This window comes from Neophocaena asiaeorientalis, unplaced genomic scaffold (genome assembly GCF_003031525.2).
Source record: "Neophocaena asiaeorientalis asiaeorientalis breed wild unplaced genomic scaffold, Neophocaena_asiaeorientalis_V1.1 scaffold171, whole genome shotgun sequence".
NCBI lineage: Eukaryota > Metazoa > Chordata > Mammalia > Artiodactyla > Phocoenidae > Neophocaena > Neophocaena asiaeorientalis.
Genome location: NW_020174013.1, coordinates 10,593,718 through 10,616,470, shown reverse-complemented (window position 1 = coordinate 10,616,470; position 22,753 = coordinate 10,593,718). Strand labels below are relative to the sequence as shown.

The window sequence follows — 22,753 nt, the reverse complement described above, 5'->3', positions numbered from 1 at the left end:
CCCCCACCCCCGTCTTTGCTGCCTACACTTAGCGGAGTCCCCTCAGCCTAGAACAAGAGGCACAGGGTTCCCCTGGATCCAGAATGCTGAGGCCAACCAAACACTCTCTGGTGCCCCCCCTCCTCTGAGGCCTTAGGATGACTTCCACTTGGAAACCAAGCCAGGCTCAGTAGCTTACGGCTCCTAGAAAATGATTTTCTGAAACCCTTTCTCCTTTCACTGCACCACCAGCCACCAATTCATGCCCCAGTTCAGCATCCTTTACCAGACTTGAGAATCACTTTCATTCTTTGTGCCTCAGCACAAAGAGATCCCCTTCTCCTCAGAGGCCTTTGTGGTAATGAGAACCAGACGCCCCTCTGAGCAGATAAAGGCCATACCAGGGCGACCGGTGGAGTGAGGCTGCAGTGTCGCCCCCTCAGCCACGAGCTGGCCACCCCCATGCAAGGCGCAGAGCTGCCACATCACTGTTCCTGTTCCTTCGGCTTTCTCCCCTTCCCCTCCCCTCCCTCCCTCCCTCCAGCGGCCATGTTAGCGGCAGCTGACACTTATTAAGGGCTCGCCAGGAGCCAGACACGCTGTGCTCCGCTTTTCCCGAGTCATGTCTCTTCTGATCCTCGCAAGCCTCCAAAAAGAAGTGTGTGGACATGTGCCCTTTTCTTCAGCCCAGCACCCCTTCTTCACTTCCTTGCATCATGGTACTGCCCCCCATTTCCTCTAAGAAGCCCCTCCCCCATGCTGCATGGTTCTGAGGGGCTGCCCTGGTAGCCTTTGCCTCATGTCAAGGTGATTGAAATCCTTCCTGGGACTTCACATGTGGACCCTAAAGAGAGAGGCCCTCTTTTCTCTGGATTGAGAGCTGTAAGGGTATGACCCTGTTGCTGTTTGCTGGTGGCCATGTCCTCCCCGTCACATGAAGGAACCTGAGGACGAGGCCAACACCCAGACAGGCAGGGATGAGGGAGGGAGGGAGGCCAGCCTGCACTGCTCCAGTTTCCAGCAGCTCCAACCCCAGATGTCTCTTTTTGTATAAATTGGTATAGATTGGCTTTCTCTCACCTGAAAGCAAAGAAGTTCTGATTATTCATAGATAGGTATATTAGATAAATTCTATTATTATCCTCAATTTACATGTGGAAGATGAGGTTAAGGTTCTGAGGTCCAGAGGCAGAGCAAAGATTTTTGCATGAATGTTTCATTCTAAATGAGTGCCCAATGTGGCCATACACTGGATGCTGTGCAAATACAACAGTGGAGAAAGGGTTGTTCTTCTCTTAGAAGTAACAGCCTAGGGAAGAGGTGCAGTCACAGGTTACTGGTATAACCCCACTTTATTCAAATCCACGTATGCAAAGCCATATTTACGGTCTGCATGATGCTGCAAAACAACTCACAGCAGAGTTGCCCTAAACAGTGGATGCCTGGATAATTCACAGAAGCATGAGTCTCTTATGTCTCTTTTAAGGCCCATTAGGAGTTGGCTGTCATGGGTTTTCACTCTGGCTCAGAACGAAATCTGTGCATGAATCATCCAGGGACCCTTTGGTCACCAGCAACAGAAACTGCACTCAAAGTAACTTAGCCAAAAGGGAATTGGTTGGCTTGGTGACTCGGAGCCCAGGGGTGGAGCTGCCCTCAGAAACCCCAGGGACCACAGCAACATGGTCAGCCTGCTTTTGCACCTTTCCCCCACCGGCATCTAAGAGATCTCCTCTCTCTGGATGTTGACTCAATTTTTCCTGCTGCTGCTGGGTTCCATGTGATGGTGGCTGGGTGGGTGAGGGAAGATGAAGGGAGGGGAGGGGCATGCCCATAGACAGTTCTGGGTAAGCAACATCCCAAACCATCTTGGAGGAAGGAGAGCTTCTCATTCCCCAAATCTGTGTATAAACTCTAGTAGGAAGCTTGGCTCGTTGGCCCACCTCTGTGGCCAAGAAAATGGGTCCTGTGACTGGCAGCCCCTTTTGAACTACATAGAGGGGCTTCACCAAGAAAGGTGGGGAGGGAGGGGATGGTGAACAGACAAAACATCAGACATCGCCTCACTGTCAAAGTGGATTAGAGTTTGTGGAAGGCTCAGTGGCGGACGTCCAGTCCAGCCTCCCCGCAACAACACCCTGGGATGGGGGCACACAGCTGCTTACCATCTCCATTCCTAGCAATTCCACTTCATACCACCTGTGTGGCCTCGGTTCCTTGGTTTCCTCATATCTAAATCCAGCGTTTGAACTTGGCAGAGTTGTCTGAAGACCCTCCCAGCGCTGATCATCCAAGGACTGTCACAGCGACAAGACATGAAGCCCTCCTGGGAAAGGGATCCCTGCCACAGCCTGAGCCCCAAACTGTGCAGGAGCTGGTGCTAAAGTAGCTAAAGCGGGGGGCTGGCCAAAGGCAGGGGAAAGGGCCAAAGCCAGGACCGGAGGCCAGCCCTCGCAGAGCAAAGATCAGGAAGCAGCTGGGCTTGGCATCACTGGAAGATCAAATTGCTTGTGGGTGAGGAAGAACTGGCGTCAGTCTGTTGGAAGTGGTGAAGGTGCTCCAGGAACTCGGTCCTCAGTCTGCCTGGACTATTGGGGAGAATGTGGGGCCGGGATGGCAGGGATCTGGAAGCTCCAGGAAGGAACCAGAGAGGGTAAAAGCTACATGTATAGAGGAAGCAACTCAGCTTCAGGCCAAGGAGGCTGGGCCTCTTCTTACTTGGCTGTTGTGCTGCCAGGGCCCAGGTGGGAAGTACAGAGAACATCTTCAAGCTAATGAGAGGCCGAGTCCCCAGGGCTCCCAGGGGATGGGGACCTCTCCGAGTTGTCACCTGGGACCTCTGGTGACCACAGAATCTGGGCAGGAGTCACCATCAGACTAGCTCCAGGGGAGATTGTGATGCCTCCATGTCCCTCGCTAGGTAGACAGAATTGCCCACCAACCCCTGAGCCTCGGAGAAAGGGCTGCCTTTAAAACCTGTGAAGCCAGTTGAGAATAGGAGTCGACTTCCCCTAAGGAGGAACCAAGAGACAGATGTGGGTTGATTCCAAGTGGTCTGAGAGACAGTATCATTAAGAGAGCCACAAAAATCTACTGAGAAAAGTCAGAAGAAAGCAGAAATGGCCTCAAAACACCCTTGGAGGTGACCCTGCGGCCTCCGTCAGCAAGACTGTGGGAAGGAAGGAGTCTGGCCAATGACTGTAGGTCCTGAACTGGCCACTCTGCCCTGGAGCCTGCCCGCCAGTGAGTGTCCTTGAAGCATGATGGCTTCCCCAAAGGGAAGATGGCACTTCCAGCGCTGCCCTTTAGAAAAAGGACACAACTCCTAGAAAAATGAAACTATTCTTTTTTCCAGCTCATTTATTTTCTGGCTCATCGGTTCTCACACCAAGGGGGAAACTGGGAGAGTAGGGGAGAGAAAAGGATCATCTTAGCAAGTATTACGGTCTCTGGAAAGTCTGCAAACAAGGTACAAGTATAGTAATTTCCACTTAGACCTGGTGCTCAAAAATCAGTTCAGGTTCATTATTTCCAACTAAGTTAATCAATCCCAAGAGGAGGGGAGGAGAGAAACAATTTCTGAATACATAAAAATTTATCATCCATTTCTCTTTTACTTAATGACCCTGTGTGAAGTGGCTCCACCTGGAACTCAGTGTCTGATTGAGAAGCTCTGTGGTCAGAGGTGCTGGAGGGCCAGGAGGCTCACCCTCCAGGACAGCTCTGCCACCAACCAGCCATGAGGTCATCGGCACATCACCCACCCTCTGCATCCTGTGGAGGGTGATCTTGTTCATCTGTGCCAATGTTCAAGTGCTCCGCTACCCTTCACGACAGCGCAGAGGGAGAAGTGTCTGCATGGGGCCACATTAGAGTCCCTGCTCCATGGTGTCAGTGACCCAAGTCCCCAGGGAGCTTGTGCTCTGTGCACAAGTCTTTCCTAAGAAACTACTCCATGCCTGCTGTGCTGAGGTCCTGAGTTTTTAGTTTAGTTGGGTTCAGTGGAAACAGGATTACAGAACAGAGTGGAGTCCAAAGAAGCTATTATTTGGAAAAGAGAAGGAAAGAACAGAAGCCAAGACATGCTTTGAGAAAAAACAAATTAAATAATAGTAATAAATTAACATTTAGACAGGGTGGGGCTTTGAAGATGGTAGGCTGAAGAGGAAAGAAACATCAGCATCCCAAAGCACCAAATCCTTGCCATTCCCAAAACACACTTTTCAAAATGAGTTTGGTCCAACTTCCCACTATGAGGTAGGGAGGACAGCCAAGACTCCATTTCCTGGCTTTCTCTGTGTGGACACATGACTTGATTCTGGCCAAGAAGATGTAAGTGGAAGCAATGTGTACAATGTCCACGATTTCTTAAGGCTAGGAACAGCATCCTTACACACTCCTCCTTCCTGCTGCCTGAAATGTGGGTGCACTGGATGGAGCCCCAGCAGTCACCTTGGGCCATGAGGGGACCTTGGGAAGAGAAGCCAAGCACAGTAGAGACACAAGCTTGAAGAATCAGGGTCCCTGATGCTCATAGAGCCACCTTACCTAGTCTTCCTCCCTCCAGATTTCTTTCACATGAAAGAAAAATAACTTCCACCCTAATCTACTCATGTCTGATGATCTCTGGCGAGTCGCTTATCTTCTCTACACCCCAGCTTCCTCATTTCTAAAATGAATAGTATTTACCTAACAGGTTGAGAATAAACTGGGTGCCAGACACATAGCTATTATTACATCTTATTGAAGCTACCATTTTTAACAGCTTTATTGATATATAAACTTACATACCAGTTTGCCTGTGTATTCAACTCAGCATACTTATATAGAGTTCTTCAATTATCACCATGATCTCATTTTAGAACATTTTTATCATCCCCTAGAGAAAGCTTGTACCATTATCAGTCACTCCCCATTTCTGCCTCTGCCTACCCAGACCTAGGTATGTTTTGTTTTTAATAGTAAATTCTCTTTAGTCACAATTTTAAGGGTGCTTGAAGATATGTTGTAATATAGATAGCCCTTGATTTAAGATAAGACAGTCATTTTCAATTTAATACTGATTTTATCAAAGCAATATAGTTTTAAAAGATCAAATTGGAGCATCGTGAAGTTTATAATAAAAAATACCAGTCCCCCCTCTCAAAGCTGCCCTGCTCACTTTCAGCTCTCTTAAAATCCTCTAGCATTCATCTCCATATTTTTAACACACTTATACTGCTATTTCTTTATTTTCCAATTTTAGACATTATCTTACAGAAAGAGTGGCAGCTTTATTCTCTTACACCCTTCATCCCAAATATAGTTTGTTTGTTTGTTTTACTATTTTTCTTAAATCACTTGTCGGTGTTTATCACTAAATGAGTAAAATTCGTAGTTAGGATAGGCAGTGTACTATCATGATACGGTTTTGATATTCCTGGAGTTAATAATCCCGCCCCCTTTCTTCTCAATCGCTCTTCCTTTGCAGCTATTATTAACTCACCCCCACGCTCCCCTCACTGCACTCAAACACGGCAGGTCCACTAGTCGCATTTCTTCCTCGAGTCCATCCTTCTGGGGATTCCCATCCTCGACCTGGTTGCTTTATGGACTTACTTCAAGCTACTATTTTTCAATCTTGAAAGTTACTTCAGTCATAGCCAATTCTGAAGGCAACAGCCCGCTTTATCTCATCCCCATTGCCCCCAAAACCTAGACTTAAGCTCACAGAGCTGAAAGAGGCTTGGAAGTGCCACTTTGGTCTGACCACCTTGCCTTTCTTTCCCTTCTCAGGTAACCAGACTCCCCTATTCTATTTGCTTGGAATTCATTGGACCTTTTTTCTCCATGTCTGATTCTAGTGAAAGGGCCACCAAAAGGGTTTCAGGGAAAAGCATTATCAATGAATATTTCTAGGCCTCAACGTACTTGTATGCTAAGATCACAGCTAAAAATAATAAAAAATAAAGCAGCAAAGTGCTCTGTTGTTGATTAGAGAATTACGAGCTAGATGACTGACATGGCACTTTGAGGAGAGCAGGTATCACCTCAGGGTGACTCTTTGGATGCTGGCTTAGACTAACTGCAACCAAGGCTTAAGCCCTTTTATAGTACCTATGAAAAAAATCATTTGTTTTTACGTTGGGGCATTCACCTTAACCCTACTATTCTCTGTACTCTGCACCTGCCTGGCCCTGAAGGTGTGGCATTTGAGAACTCTAAAAACCCAACCCCCTTAAATTACAAAAGAGGGGAAATCCAAGGAGGGGCAGTTTCTAGTCACACAGCTAAGTGGCCAAGCAAGGGCTAATCCAACTCAAGCAGCCTTCCTGATGCGCCACATTGCTGCTCACTTTAACTCACCCATATCTTGACCTGTGCAGGCTTACTCAGCACTTTACTCACTAGGCACGAATTCAGAGCACAGCGGTGGAGAAAACCTCCAGGGTTATTCCCCACAGGCTGGATAAAACTTTCCTGGCTCAAGACAGAACATACATAACCTCCAAGTTAAGTGATCCGAATATCTGAGTGTGCCAGATTCGGTGTCCTGCTCCAAACACTGTTGACATTTAATTCCATCTCCTCATTGTGCAAGCTTCTGGCTGACTGTCTCTATTCTCATTTAAACATAATCCTTTGTCCAAACGGTTCAGTGTAATCCCTTGGCCAGACAGATGTTGGCATTTGGTGACTGGTGAACTTCTGAAAGAATGCAGCTGCTTAGCTCCTGTTTCCTTTGGGGTATCAAGCCCCAGAGAGCAGCCATGTAGTTGCCATGAACCAGATGGGTGGCAGGGCCCCCGGTGGATGCTTCTTGCTGTGTCCACAGCCCCGAGAGAGAAGCCTTCCACGGGAGAACCAGCTTCCACAAGAGAACAGAAATAGTACTTCTTAATGTCTGCACCACAGCTCCCGTCTTCCTTAACTCCTGTTGCACTGCCGACGTCACTCATTTTGACACTAAATAATATTTAGAAAGATTAAATTTGTCACATGTGCATCTCAGATTCCTAACAATATTTTAAGCCTTTAAATGCAAAGAAAAAAGGTACGGATTTTGGAGACACACTGCTTGGGGTTCAGACCCCAGCTCTGCCACTTACTACTGGCTGGGTGCCCGGGGCAAGTTACTCAACCTCTGAGCCTCGACGTTCTCATCTGTGAAGCGCAGGTAATAGAAGTACCCACCTTTCAGTATTGCTGAAGAGGACGAGTCTTTTGAGGAGCCCAGCACAGCACCTTGCCATTTTCAGATATTCACAAAGTATTTAATGTTGCCAAATCGTGCATCTACTTTGTAATATTAAGGATTCAATGCGGAAAGTCATTTTCATGATGGATTTGGCTGAGCCAAACAATGTTTAGCAATAAAACATCCCATGAGAATTGATAATAAACATGAAGTCCTGATCACTATGAGAGGAAAAAATTGATAAAACACATCTTGCTAGATGGGCAACGCACCATAAAATTTCAGATTAGTGGCTGAACTGAAAATAGTCGCACCGCCTTAATTAGATTTAACTATACTTAACCTGGTTTTTAAAACATATTAAGATTATTCATAAAATTAAACTGACTGCTAATTATAACAGATAAGTGTCAACAAAATTCTAGGAAATGAATGCAATAGTAATATTGTGATAACACAGGTTAATCCCTATGGTCTCATTTACTGGTTGATTCTGAACACTGAGGAATTCACTGCCATTGTTCTTTTGCTAGAATAAGAAATTGTCCACTGACAGAATTATCCTTTCTTCTAAATTTAACAAGTTTAGGGAGTTTATAATTTTCTCTCTTTGAGGTGAAGCAAAGGCAGCAGCAGTCTGGTCTTCTATTTTACCAAGTCTAGAAATAGGATGGGAATGGTCCAGTGAAGGCCACCCAGCATCCAGTATCATTCATGCCACTGCTGAGTTCCCCACATAGCTGGATGAAAGATGTGTGTGGGCACTTGTTTGGACAAACCACACGCCAAAGCAAAAATATGCTAACATACATTGAATTTGGATCATGTTCTGAATGTGGTCTGACACAGGAAACACTGTTGCTTCCAGGACCGTGGGAAAGCTGCTGTGTCAAAGGCAAGGCGAGGGCTCCCCATTTTCCTCCTCAAAGAACAGGAGGCATTGCTACCTGCAATGAGACAGTGTCTGCAAGGGACTACTTCCTCTGGATACCCTGGCTCTGTACCACAATGTTCACAGACACCTGAAAGCTGGCCAAATAGGTAAATTCTGGAGCAGAATAATAAGAGAAAGCAGTGGCTCTGTCTACAAGGGAAGCGGAGTGGGGAGAACATCAGGCAGGAAACTATTATTTTAAGTTGGGCTCCACTTCCAGTTTTAGTCGGAAAATATGTGCAGCATTCTGGGCACTTTCGTCATCTCTCCCGGCCACACCCTATCTCCTTATCCCAAACACACTGACTGACCCTAGGAAGGCAATAATAGAGATTTCCTTTGTATATGAAAATTCTCTTTACTCATTTGTTCTTCCCCATAAGCTGATTAACATGGTTTAATTTATTTCAGACCAGGCACTGGTTTTCCTTCTGACTATTCTGCACACCATCTTAATCAACAGAATATAACTAACAAGCTTAAAGAACCGCTCAGCACTGAATCAGCAGCTCATACCATATGCTGTGGGTAAAAACATACTTCCCAAAAAAAGCTAAATGCAGAAAGACTAAGGATAGAAGATGCATTTAATACTCATGAAGTCTAACAGGATGTGCTTAGTATGTGGAACACTGAGATTTTACAGGGAAAAAGTTATTCTTTAAATATATCCTAAAACATCTTCCTTCTGTTCTAATTTTTACCCTCAAAAGAGTATTTTAAGGAAAAAAATCTAACTACAAAAACAATTGCATCTTGGATGGATTCTTAGTGCTAACTTTTTAAAAATGCAAAAACGCCATGTATTTTCTCAGAAACGTGGTTATGTGGCCAACAGATTTCATGGTAACAGTATGGCTGAGTTCTAAATCTTGGATAATATTTATAGATTCGGCTTTATTCTGGTATTATCCAAGTTCGTGTTTGAGTGGAGAAGGAAAACCAAGCCACATTGCAATTAGAATTTTAAAATGCAACTGTCTTTTGACAGGTCAGAAATTAGTTTATCTTTTGCTTTACATCTACCATTCCAAAAGGAAGGAGGCCGGTTGCTTCATTAGCATATTCATGTAATAAGCACAGTTTAAGTCTGAAACATCTTAAACAACGGGTCTATTATGTTTTTTTCACTTTCAAAAACATCTTAGAACTAAACATTAAGTCTCTTTTAGAGAAATGAAAGCAGCCTGATTTATCAGAGCTTGAGAGACTACATGTTTTCTTAGAATCAACAGCTCCCCCGCCTCCATTTCTCGTAGCCCTAACAACTAAAACCATGGGCTGATCTCCATTTTATACATGCTTTTGTACAGCAATCTAAAAAGACGCGCTCATAGTTAACCAGGGGATAAAATATTTCACTAGAATTTTAAAATTGCCTTTTTAATTATATAAAAAAGTCTTCTGCTTATAAGCAGCTACATGATTTTGTTAAACCAATAAGAATGTCCACATTTAAATTTTTTCTCTGTTAAGTCTGCCTTCTACCCAAGCATTTGATAGCCAGAAAAGAAAAGCTGATGTATCTTACTCTAAATTATCAATGATGAAAAAGAGTGTGGTAAATCAAGATGAGCATTTTAAAGGGTTTACTGGCATTAAATTTTCATTTGTTCTCATACCAAATTAAGCGCTTAACACATAATTACAGAGTTTAGCAATAATCATAAAGCAAGCACCTGCATAACCACCACTCAGGTCAATAACCAGAATGCTGTAGCACCCCAGAAGCCCTCTAGAAGCCCCTCCCCATCAGCACCGCCAATCACTCTCCCGACTTACATAGTCAAGTTCTTGCTTTTCTTTATCATCTCACCCCCATGAATGCACCATTAAACAGTATTTTACCTATTATTCAACTTCATATGATTGGGAGAAAAATGGTATTATTTGTTATCTGTCATTTCTTTTGCTTACTGTTTTTAAGATTCCATCTATGTTATTTTGTGTAGCTATAGTTTGTTTTCATAGCTGGGTTGTTTCCAGTTTGGGTCTATCACAAATATTCTTGTATACCGTCATTGTACAGTGTGTATACGTATCTCCACAGTATGCACCTAGGAGCAAAATTGCTGGGTCATATGTCTGTTTTCAACTTTACGAGCTAATTATTCTCACCAGCAGTGTTGTGCCACATCAACAAATACCACCAATAGTTGGTATTGTCACATTTTAAAGGACTGTCAATCTGATGGGGAGGGCAGAGTCAGGAGGGTGTAACCCAGAATAGTTTTCGTTTTCATTTTTCTGACTGGTGATTGAAGACCTTTTCATGTGTATGGATCATTTATATTTCCTCTTGGGTAAAGTGCCTGAACTTCTTTTAAAACAAGTTTTGTTGGGAGAAAAGGGAACTCTTCCCTACACTGTTGGTGGGAATGTAAATTGGTGCAACCATTAAGGAAAACAGTATGGAGATTCCTTAAAAAGCTAAAAATAGAGTTGCCATATGATCCAGCAATCCCACTCCTGGGCATATATCCAGACAAAACTATAATTCAAAAAGATACATGCACTCCAATGTTCATAGCAGCACTACTTACAAGTGCCAAGACATGGAAACAACCTAAATGTCCAACGACAGATGAATGGATAAAGGTGTTGTATATACAATGGAATACTACCTAACCATAAAAAAGAATGAAATAATGTCATTTGCAGCAATATGGATGGACCTAGAGATTATCATACTAAGTGAAGTCAGAGAAAGACAAATATCACATATCACTTACATGTAAAATCTGAAATATGATACAAAATGAAATTATTTACAAAACAGAAACAGACTCACAGACACAGAAAACAAACTTATGGTTACCAGAGGGGAAAGGACATGGGGGAGGGGTAAATTAGGAGTTTGGGATTAGCAGATACAAACTACTGTATATAAAATACACAAACAACAAGGCCCCTACTGTATAGCACAGGGAACTAAATTCAATATCCTGTAATAAACCATAATGGAAAAGAATATGAAACAGAATATATAAATATTCTGTTTGAGTGGAGATATATATATATATAAAAAACTCAATCACTTTGCTGTATACTAGAAACTAACACAACATTATAAATCAACTATACTTCAATAAAAATTTTAAAATTAAAAAAAGTTTGAAATATAATTTACATTGTACAGTGCACCCATTTAAAGTGTATACTTCAATGGTTTTTAGGTATATTCACAGATATGTGCAACCATCACCAATTTTAGAACATTTTCATCTGAAAAAGAAACCCCATATCCTTTAGCTATCACCTCCCTAGCCATCCATGCCCTGCCTGCCAGCCCTATGCTAATCTACCTTGTTTCTATACCTTTTCCTATTCTGGACTTTCACAAGAACAGAATTATATATTACGTCGGCTCTTGTGCCTGGCTTCTTCACTAATGTTTCCAAGGCTCATCCTAGCTTTAGCATGTATCAGTCCTTCATTCCTTTTATGGCCAATTAATAGTTCATTGTATGTGGCTTCCCTGGTGGCACAGGGGTTAAGAATCCACCTGCCAATGCAGGGGACACGGGTTCAAGCCCTGGTCTGGGAAGATCCGACATGTCACAGAGCAACTAAGCCCGGGTGCCACAACTAAGGGGTCCTCGTGCCTAAGAGCCCGTGCTCCGCAACAAGAGAAGCCACTGCAATGAGAAGCCCGCCCACCACAACAGAGTAGCCCCCGCTTGCCGCAACTAGAGAAAGCCCGTGCACAGCAACGAAGACCCAACACAGCCAAAGTAAAAATTAATTTAAAAAATAATAATTCTGCTATAAACATTTGTGCATACGTTTCTGTGTAAACATGTTTCTCTTGGATATATATCTAGCAATGGAAATACTGGGTCATCTGGTAACTCATATGTTTAACTGAGGAAATGCCAGACTTTTCCAAAAGTGACTGCACCATTTTACGTTTTCATAGCAGTGTAGGAGAGTTCCAATTCCTCCATATCCTCAATACTGGTTTATCTGATTTGATTTTAGTATCCTAATGGGTGTGAAGTAGTAGCTCACTGTGGTTTTTATGTGCATTTCCCTGACAACATCTTGCAACTTTTCATTTGCCTATTGGCTATTTGCGTATCTTCCTTGGAAAATTATCTATTCAGATCCTTTGCCTTTTAACTGGGTTGTCTTTTTGTTAATGAGTTGTATTAAGAATCGTGTCTGTTTAGTGATTTTTATAGTTCTTTCTATATCATGGATATAAATTCTTTGATATTTTATGTGGTACCAATATGTTCTCCCATTATGGATCTACAGTTGACCCTTGACCAACACCGGTCTGAACTCTGTGGGTCCATTTATACTTGGATTTTTTTCAATACATACTGCAATACTACATGATCCACATTTGTTTTGAATCTATAGATGCAGAACTGTGTATATGAAGGGACTGTAAAGTTATATGTGGATTTTCGACTATGCAGGGGGTCAGTGCCCCAGACCACTCGCTGTTCAAGGGTCAACTGTACTCTTAGAACTTTGTGATGCCTTTTTATGAAAATAAGTTCCTAATTTCAATATTGCTAAGTGTGTCAAACTTTATGAATGGTGTTTGTGACTTAAGAACTATCTTTCCCAAAACCAACTTCATATTTCCTATATTTTTATAGTCATAAAAATATTTCTCTATTTTATTTTCTACAGAACTACAAACACTAAAACCGTGGTAGTGCTGCTTTGTACATTTAGGTAAAAAATTCACTGGAGTTGATTTTTCTACACGATATGGAATAGGGATCCAATCTCGTTTTGTTCCTATATGAATACCCTATCATCCCATCACCATTTATTAAAAAGGCTATCCTTTTCCTCCCATGTTCAGCAGGACCAGCCACTACACTCTTAACCTCTCCATCTCCCTGTAAAATAAAAGTAGACTAAATCAGGGCTTCCCTGGTGGCGTAGTAGTTGAGAGTCCGCCTGCCGATGCAGGGGACACGGGTTCGTGCCCCGGTCTGGGAAGATCCCACATGCCGCGGAGCGGCTGGGCCCGTGAGCCATGGCTGCTGAGCCTGCGCGTCCGGAGCCTGTGCTCTGCAACGGGAGAGGCCACAACAGTGAGAGGCCCGCGTACCGCAAAAAAAAAAAAAAAAAAAAAAAAAAAGGTAGACTAAATCAGCATTCTCAATCTGAAAGATTTTGTTAAAGCCCAGATTTCTAAATCTCATCACAAACTTGGGGTGGGAGAATGGCAGATGGGCTGGAGGATCACACTAGGACCCTGGATTTATTGTAAGTTCCTTGGCTAACACATATGCAGCCAACCTGGCTCATGCCAACAGATGGACATTGTGGGGAAATCACTGGAAATGGGTTCCATGCTTCCTTCTAGCTTTAAGATCCCTTACTTTTTTACAAAGTCTCTGGGCTACTTGTTTCTTCCGTACCATTCGGGAATATGTGTAAAAGTCTTATCACAAAGAAATACAACACATATCAAATTCTAAAAACTACATGACTTTATTTATAAAATTCAACATATTGCCTACTATTGCCCATGTCCATTTAAGTATTCCTCAGTTACAGCTCTCATTTTTCAAAATAAAGATCTTTGAAAATATACTCAGGTAGAGCAAGGTATACTAAATATTTTATTAACTTGATATCCCATGGACATCAATTGCTAACACTATGGAAAAAGGGTTAATATAAAATAGTACAAAAGCATTACAGACAACAGCTTATCAATACTATCTTCATTCCATTAGTGGAATTTACTCATGTAGTTACCTTTATTCTTGAAATTATTTCATTTACAAAACGATTATTCTTTGCTATCACCTCAGCTTTCAGCTGTTTTAACTTCATTACGATGTTTTCTTCTGACATTTCAGTAAAGGGCACTTGCTTCACCTTGGATAAAAACTCTTGAATAATTTTTTCACCTTGCTGAAAAACATGTGAACATTTCATTAGTCTTTAAAATGACTTTTCTAAAAGTCACATTAAATAGTAATGAATTGCCCCATTATAATTTCAATCTAAACACTCCACCCAATATTCAAACAACATTCTTTAAGTTTTAAGTGTGCATCATCTAGAATTTATAGCAAAGGCCTTAGTTGACTGTATTTCTTCATAGCAAGTCATTAAAAGGATATTTATAAATATATTTTCAGCTGCTAATGCCAAAGAAACTGAATATTTTAGTAGTTCCCAAATCCCTCAGCTTTTATAACTGATACATAAACTTAACCTTCTGGGGGAAAAAGAACTCAAGGTTTACAAACACTATAAGGCATAAACAGTCACTGAAAATTTAATACTCATACATACATGGGATGTTTCTTCTTTGTTTATTTTACTGCCTAGTTATTGCCATTCTAAAGAACATGGTTATTACTTGCTATGTGACCCGTGGGCTAATTCCTTAACACACATTCCTCATCCGTAAAATGGGGACAATAATATTACCAACCACACAGGGCTGTTGTGAGAATTAAAGAGTTAAAGAGTACAAAGTGCTAAGAACAGTGCCTGACAAAGGATATAATGTTTATTACTGCATGTGAAGCTGAACTGAAAAGTCTGCTTTTTACCAGGGAGCCAGTTAGTAATATGTACCTTAGAGGTGAAAGGTAGATAATCCAAATGATAAGATAGAAAAGAAACACATCTCTATTAAATAACAAGTGCCTCTTTTTCCCAAAAAATAAAATCTAGATTGAGTAACATCGATAATTCTGTTTTATGTCTCCCTTAGCTTAAAATTTTTAAAAAATTCATTGTAATTAATAATATCAATAGTATATGACTTCTATTCTAATTAGGAATTATTTACACAAAGGAGCCTACCTAATCCTGGATCATGGATAGCTGTGGGGCTGATACCAAGACCGTTTCATATCCAGGATGGCAACCTTCCCTACTTAAAACTATTAACAAGTTATAATACATATCTCCTGCTTGTATAGGTACAACAGATAAAACCTTATCTTTTAAGCCCCCAAACCATACACATCATCTATTATTGTAACATCATCTATCCTTCAAGCAAGAACAACAAAAAATTCACCAGGTAAAAGCTAACAATGTGGGCTTCCCTGGTGGCACAGTGGTTGAGAGTCCGCCTGCCGATGCAGGGGACACGGGTTGGTGCCCCGGTCCGGGAAGATCCCACATGCCGCGGAGCGGCTAGGCCCACGAGCCATGGCCGCTAAGCCTGCGCATCCGGAGCCTGTGCTCCGCAACGGGAGAGGCCACAACAGTGAGAGGCCCGCGTACCGCAAAAAAAATTTTTTTAAATTAAAAAATTTTTAAAAAGCTAACAATGTGACAAGAGGTTGTCACAATGCATAATCACAGTAAGTGCTGCCAGGACCTAGATGTAAATTAAGATTCTTTTATTTTCGTTATTACAGAAAACTAATAATCCTTTGATTTTTTAAAAATCCGCTGGGCATATGCTTATACCTTTCTGTGTGAACATCTAAATTTCACCCACCACTCAGAAGGCCTAACTTAAGATCCACTGCTCCCACAAGAACTGAAACATCCTGCCCACAGAGAGCTTTCCTGAGTAAACATTTGTCATAATTCTCTATGACATGCTCACTATTACTACCTGCCCAACTAGTTTCTAAACAACTGGAGGGAAGGAACTGTGTTCATTTCTTCATCATCTTAGCTAAGCACCGAGTAAATATGTAATTTAACTGAACTCGATCTATTTGTTTACAAGTAATCAAAGATGTGCATGGACCTCTATAACTCCTTTGAATTATGTATTTTAACCTACACTAATATTCCTATCTTCCTACTTTTGAAATCTGGTACTTGAAATGCTATCTTTCAATTGTGCAGATGTGTGCCGTGGTGAAACCAAAATGATACAGATGGATTCTTTACCGTGCAAAGAAATGTAAGTGGAAACCAATAATGAATGTTCAATAAGTAAACATTAGAATCATACAGGAAAAAAATAACTACAAAAATAATTTGACAAACCTCTCTTTCCAGATAGCACCTCTTTGCTGCTGGTTCCATTTCATCACATTCCTGTGGCTTCCCAATATTCTGAAACTCCTCTAGTTCCAGGGCTTTTTGTTTAGCACACTCTATTACATGCCTGGGGAAATTAGCAAGCTCAGCAACGTGAATCCCAAAACTCTGATCACAGACACCTGTAAGAAATTTGAGGCGTGTGAGGGGCAGGGTAGGAAGAGACAGCAATTTATGCAAATAGAACTTACTTTCTCACTTTGTCATTAGGAAACTTAACTTTGTATTATTTCAAATACATAAGCCAAATGTTTCAGAGTAACTTAAGGAAATTTTAACTAAGCCTCCAGTGAAAAGTGGTTATGACTTGGCACACAGTGCTATATTTTATCCTCGACAAATGTAGTAGGAAAAATAAAAATAGCAGAGAAAAGCCTTGACAGATAGTCCTCAAAAGCCTAGACAAATATCTGAATCGGAAGAAAAATTAATCAACACAATATCTCTGAGGTTTTCTCATTTCATAAGGGAGGAACTAAAGTACTGTGGAAAAAAAAAGATAAATGTAAAGTGTCACAATTAGGAGGAGTATTTAATTCAAAATGTATTTCAAATGACAATGAAATTTTTGACCCAAATCTAGTCTAGTAAATTTTTAGACTAGGTATGTTAACTTCACCCACATTTGCAGAAAATAAACTGACTTAAGACATTCCTTCCAAATGTTAAATACCAGTGATGTTCACAGTGTCATCATGGAGCTCCCATTTTTGCCTCAACCGTAAATTTTCCTTTAGCCTAGTTATATATCCCATGCATTCTGGAGCTGGATATTCTGCACAGCTTAGAGAAACAAAAATAAAATAGAAGCAAGTGTTTGATAAACATCCAAGGAGGATGTTTAGTGAAGGAGGAACCTGTTCCTATCGTCTCCAAATTTCACCTGGTCTTTTTTAATACTTTGAATCCATTTCTTTTGTCTTTCTTTTTTTTTTTTTGCGGTACGCGGGCCTCTCACTGCTGTGGCCTCTCCCGCCGCGGAGCAGAGGCTACAGACGCGCAGGCTCAGCGGCCATGACTCAAAGGCCTAGCCGCTCCGCGGCATGTGGGATCCTCCCGGACCAGGGCACAAACCCGTGTCCCCTGCATCGGCAGGCGGACTCCCAACCACTGCGCCACCAGGGAAGCCCTGAACCCATTTCTTTCTCACACAAAACACCTTTTAAAAGCAAAACCTCAACTTCATGCTAAATGCCATGTCCAACCAAGAGTATCTATATTCTCTATCAACAACAATGCAAACAGTAACTCAGTAGGATTCCTAAGAAGCATAAGCAACAAAGAATCAAAAATAATCTCATTTATGTGCAACCAACTGATGCAGAAAAATGCATTCATGGAAAATCAGAGAGCCATCTGAAAAAGCGCTATTCCGATGACTGGTGAAATGTTAAAGCAATAAAAACTTTACAGTATGTTAATCTCATCAACGCAGTCATCTGATTAACTGCCAGGTCCACTAATGACAAACTTTTCTCAAAGGATGAATGCTAACAAATAAGTCATTCCTTACCTGATAACTACTAACAATTTCAAGGTTTCTGGAGACCCCAGCTTTAAATGAACCTGTTATATAACACATTCTTAAAAATATAATCAGATGATTATGACAGTTTATTAAACAGTAACAGCTAGAGCCTCAGAACTTCAAAGCTTATTGTTACTATCAAGTAGCTAATTTGACAAGAAAACATGCTGCCATGGGAGGTAGAACAAAACCCCTGTGACGATGTTCAAAAGTGCAGATCAGTCTTTCTGTGACCTTTTTAAAATGAGTGGTTCTACCATGACACATAGAAATATAGATAACATACCACATCCCTGTCCCCAGTCTGTAAATTAAGAGGTAAATGTGTTCTGTAAAAACATCAATAATTCATCCTAATGCAGAATAAGGCAATTACTAATGATTCCAAGGATAGGAACACGGAATTTACAGTACACCAGTGGTATGCACTCACCTTTCTTCACCTGATAAAGCATAGTTAAGGTCTCTTCAGTAGTTAGTGCTGTGACATGTAGATTATTAACAGTTGGTATCTGACTGGCCAAGGCAGTAAGTTCATGAAAATGGGTTGCAAACATGCAAAAAGCACGGATCCTTGTTGCAATGTACTCTGATATAGCCCACGCTAACCCAAATCCGTCATAGGTAGAGGTTCCTCTTCCCAATTCATCTATGATTATTAAAGAATCTTTGGTTGCAGACCTGAAACACATAATTATATGAAAATTTCCCATGATATAGCATGTGGTAATGCAAACAACAAAATTAAGGCAATACAATGGGAAAGATGTGCCACAAATGTAACAGATTAATTATCTTGATATATACAAAAATTCAATAAGGTCAATGAAAAGCACTAAAACTTCAGTAAGAAAATGGGCATGGACATGAACAAACAACTGACATAAGAGGAAACAAATGGTGAATAAATATTTTTTAAATTACCAATCTCATTAGCTGTAATCTAAGAATTTCCAAATAAAGCAGCTATCATTCATTTCTTAACAATCAAATCAGTCAAGATTAAAAAAAATAATACCACAAGAAGATGGGACAAGGGTGTCGTGACACGAACACTCGCATACACGGCTGGTGGTCACGTGAATCTGTGTGCCTGCCACAGCCCTACTAGCACCAGATATTAGCATTTTATTTTCTCTTTAACCAAATGAAAGGAGGGGAACTTTTTTTTAATTAGAGAATTTGACAGTTCTTCATGTGCTTATTGGTCATTTCTTTCTTTCTCCATGAAATGCCACTGACACCTTTTGCTTATTTCTTTAATTTTTAAAGTTACGCATATTAACTTATTGACTAATTACTGAACATTTGTATCGCTTCTATAATTCCCCACAAACAATAATCAAAGCATAATTCATTAAGGATCTACTATATGCAAAGTACTTTAGAAGACTCCAAGAAATAGAAGGCATAGCCTCCCTGTCTTCAAAGAAGCTCCTAAAAATGAAATAAGGACAAGAGATTTCATAAACTCTAAAATTAAAAGCTAATAAATTACAGGCATGTCAAAGAGTTCGAAGAAACACCCATGACCTTAGGCACATGTGACAAGGAAAGTCATCAGAGAAGTAGAATTTCTGTCATTATGGGCCTGTAAAGATTAGAAAGGACTTGGGTAAACAGCAGGGAAGGACCATTCCAGGTAGTGTGAACAGCATAAGCAAAAGCATGGCAGTGGGGAGATTCATAAGGTGAACAACTACCAGAAACCTTAAGAAGACAACATTAAAAATCAAAGAAGCTTTCCACAACTATCGCCAGTCACCCTTTTAAGATAATATAAAGTGCATAAAGCTCACAGGAAAACTATTAAACTAGATAAAAGATCACAGATGTTTTATAGATGAACCTGCAAATTTACTTTTCAAAGGACAGAGACATCCATTTCTATTTTCAGGAGACTGGGAAATGAACTCACCTGAGAATAGAAGCAGTTTCTAACATTTCAGCCATGAATGTGGAGACTCCTTTCAACTGACTGTCACCAGCCCCTACCCGGGCCAAGATGCAGTCCACGATGGACACTTCTGCTGACTCACATGGCACAAAACACCCAATCTGGGCCATGAGAACTACCACGCCAGTCTGGCGAATATATGTTGATTTACCTCCCATGTTGGGACCTACAAACATGGTATCAACAAGCAAGATTATTAACTTATTTTTGCTACTAATAAATTGAACATTACTCCTAAATTGCACATCGGTGACTAATTACCTAGGTCATGTGCTATGACATACAAGAAGCAGACCACGGGCTGCCCAAAGGCATGAACAGAGTTCCTGCCTTATACTAGTCCCTGAAACAATGCTATTTTCTCTTCAGACAAGCCTATGCTATGCCCTTCTTCAAGAGGACCCATGAAAAATATATCTTACCTATAATTTGACTATGATCTAGAAAGAACATACAGACCACTTCCCCACAGCTCACAAAGCTGCCTGCAGGATAATTTTATGACATTCAGAAAACAGTACAGGCCTAACTGATTAATTAACTAAACACTATAATTCATTAATAAATGCATCTATCAGAGAATGAATCAGTATGATCAAATCCCTCAAATCAAGTACATTCCACACTAAAACCCAAAGACATGACCCTACTTTTGGAAAATGTGCCATTTACCAGCTAATGGTGTTAGATTATATGAACAACTTGAAAATCCTTTTGGGGAAATAAAATACAATCACTGACTGTTTCCCAAACACATTTGCCCAAAGACTCCTATCACCCCTGCACCCTAACACTTTTATTTTCTAGAATCTCGTTAAGATCTCTCAAAACCCTTTAGTTTGAGACAAGCTACCTTAGTCTATATACAAGTCTACTTTTTTCGAGTTTCACATGAATATAGTATCATGTCTTTTAAAGAATTGCTACCCTAAGCTGAGGTCATTCCAGTATCTAATTCTGCCTGACTTTCAATGACCTCACTATTGAAAGGTTTGGCCCAAAGGTAAGCTTGGAGGATGAAGAGATGTTCATTTTTAAATGCACTGAACCCCTGGAACAGGGGTTTCATTCTGTTCACATATATTCATTCATTCATTCATTCATTCATATATTATTAATAAACTACTAACTAGAATGAACAACGTTCTTTTTCTAACATCAAGGACTAGGATTTTCTTCATCAACTTAAAATATATTAAACATTACCCGCAAAAAGCCCATAAACTAGGTTTTTTTACCAGTAATGATGTGGAACACCTGTTTATCTTTTTCAAAGTGAACATCATTAGGAATAAATGCAACTTCATCTTGAACTTCAACACAAGCATGTCTGGATGCTTTCAGTATAATTCTCCCTTGTCCTTTCTCCAAAATGACCGGCCGTACATATGGAACAGGTGCTCCATTGGACACGTGAGCAAAGCTAACAACAGCATCTAGCTGAGCTAACACATCATTTAGTGTCTGCATCGGTTCTACATAGCCTATATAAAAACAGAAAAGGTACACAGGAATATTGGATAAGAAAAAATACATATAAGCAGCTGTAAGAATAAATTCAACCCTCCTCCATTTGGGAATTCAAAAACCATTTCCTAACTTATATAATTTTTAAAAACTAACCGAGGTTTGCCATAACTAAACATGAAAGGAACACCTAAAACTTAACATGAGGTTAAAATGTGTTGTCACATTTTCCCTTACTATGAACAGATTTCAAAAATAGAGTATGATGCCCTCCCTTACCAAGATCCATTAAAATATAAAAGTGCATAGATGCTTGGACTTCCCTGGTGGTGCAGTGGTTAAGAAACGGCCTGCCAATGCCGGGACACCATTCAGTCCCTGGTCCAGGAAGATCCCACATGCTGCAGAGCAACTAAGCCCATGTTCCACAACTACTAAAGGCGGCGTGCCTAGAGCCCGTGCTCCGCAACAAAAGAAGCCACCACAACGAGAAGGCTGCACACTGCAACGAAGAGTAGCCCCCAGCTCACGGCAACTAGAGAAACCCACACGCAGCAAAAGTTAACATCACCAATGATACGGCAAAAGACATCATGTGCCCCTTAATATGAATCCACAGACAACAGTAACGTCTGCGTATTCCAGACAAAACTGTATCACCTGAAAACAATCATGAGGAAACATCAGACAAACTCAAACTGAGAAATGTTCTACAAAATAAATGGCCTGTTCTCAAAAAAAAAAAAAAATGTGCATAGCTGCTTATGTAAGGAAATGAGGTAGAGGTTAAAAAAAAAACTAACAAGAAAAGGCTTCTATGGAAAAGCTTTCATGATATATTGATAAGGTAAGAAAAGCAGGGTGCAGTGATATGTGAGGCACAATTCTAAATTTTAAGAGTCTGAAACCAGGATGGCATTTCACAATTATCCTAAGAAACGTGCAAACACTAGGTAATAAGATATAATGTGACTGTCAAGATTGTTACTTGAGGTTTTTCTCCCATGCAGTTAAATTTTAGCATAAATTCAGTTCCATAATTGTCTCTTAAAACACTTTCAACAAGATTCCACTCTGCTAGAGCAGTAAAACTAAAAGCTATTACATACATTAAACAGTCCCTGACACATGCTAGGCAAAGCATGATTAGGCAATAAAAATGGTCAAAATTTTCAGGATAGATTCTAAAATTTTAATAGGTTGGAGGGTCTGGTATAACAGACACATGGCTCACACGGAACTATCACATGGACATCAATGTGTCAAAAGCTTCAAAAGACAATCAAGAGAACACTTTAGTTTTAGAAAAATACAACATTATGAGTTTAATCAAATGGCAGAAAATCTGACTAATCTCTGATTCCCTTGTTCCCCATAAAAGTGATAAAATATTTTTTGAAAATAAAAATTAACTTATGAATTTAAACCACTTTTAAATTTATTCCTGTTTTACCTAACATATTAAAAAGGGGGGGAGGGGGAGAGTTCATCATACTACCCTACCATATAGCAATAGGAACCTGTGAGAATTACTTAAATATTAGTGGAGTACTTTCATAATTACTTTAACTCATAAAATTTCTAACATACCAACAAGAATAGGTTTATAATAAAAGAAAACCAAAAGCCTCTTAATCAAGAGTCTATATTTGGTATCTCACAACACCTGGCTCTTCACAGCATCACCTTTTCTGGTTTAAGAGCAAG

The 22,753-nt window shown here is 40.6% G+C and overlaps 1 protein-coding gene across 1 annotated transcript in view; it reads right to left on the bottom strand.

Annotated features, from left to right (window-relative positions):
* Positions 1–13,534: 13,534 nt before the first annotated feature.
* MSH2 (mutS homolog 2) overlaps positions 13,535–22,753 on the bottom strand; it is a 72,344-nt gene continuing 63,125 nt past the window's right edge. The window contains exons 12-16 of the mRNA XM_024753614.1: positions 20,818–21,063; positions 19,541–19,745; positions 18,056–18,303; positions 16,041–16,216; positions 13,535–13,982 (exon numbers count right to left, since the gene is read on the bottom strand). Coding sequence (XP_024609382.1) covers positions 13,812–13,982; positions 16,041–16,216; positions 18,056–18,303; positions 19,541–19,745; positions 20,818–21,063 — 1,046 coding nt within the window. The 3' untranslated portion in view covers positions 13,535–13,811. The remainder of the gene's footprint in view (positions 13,983–16,040; positions 16,217–18,055; positions 18,304–19,540; positions 19,746–20,817; positions 21,064–22,753) is intronic.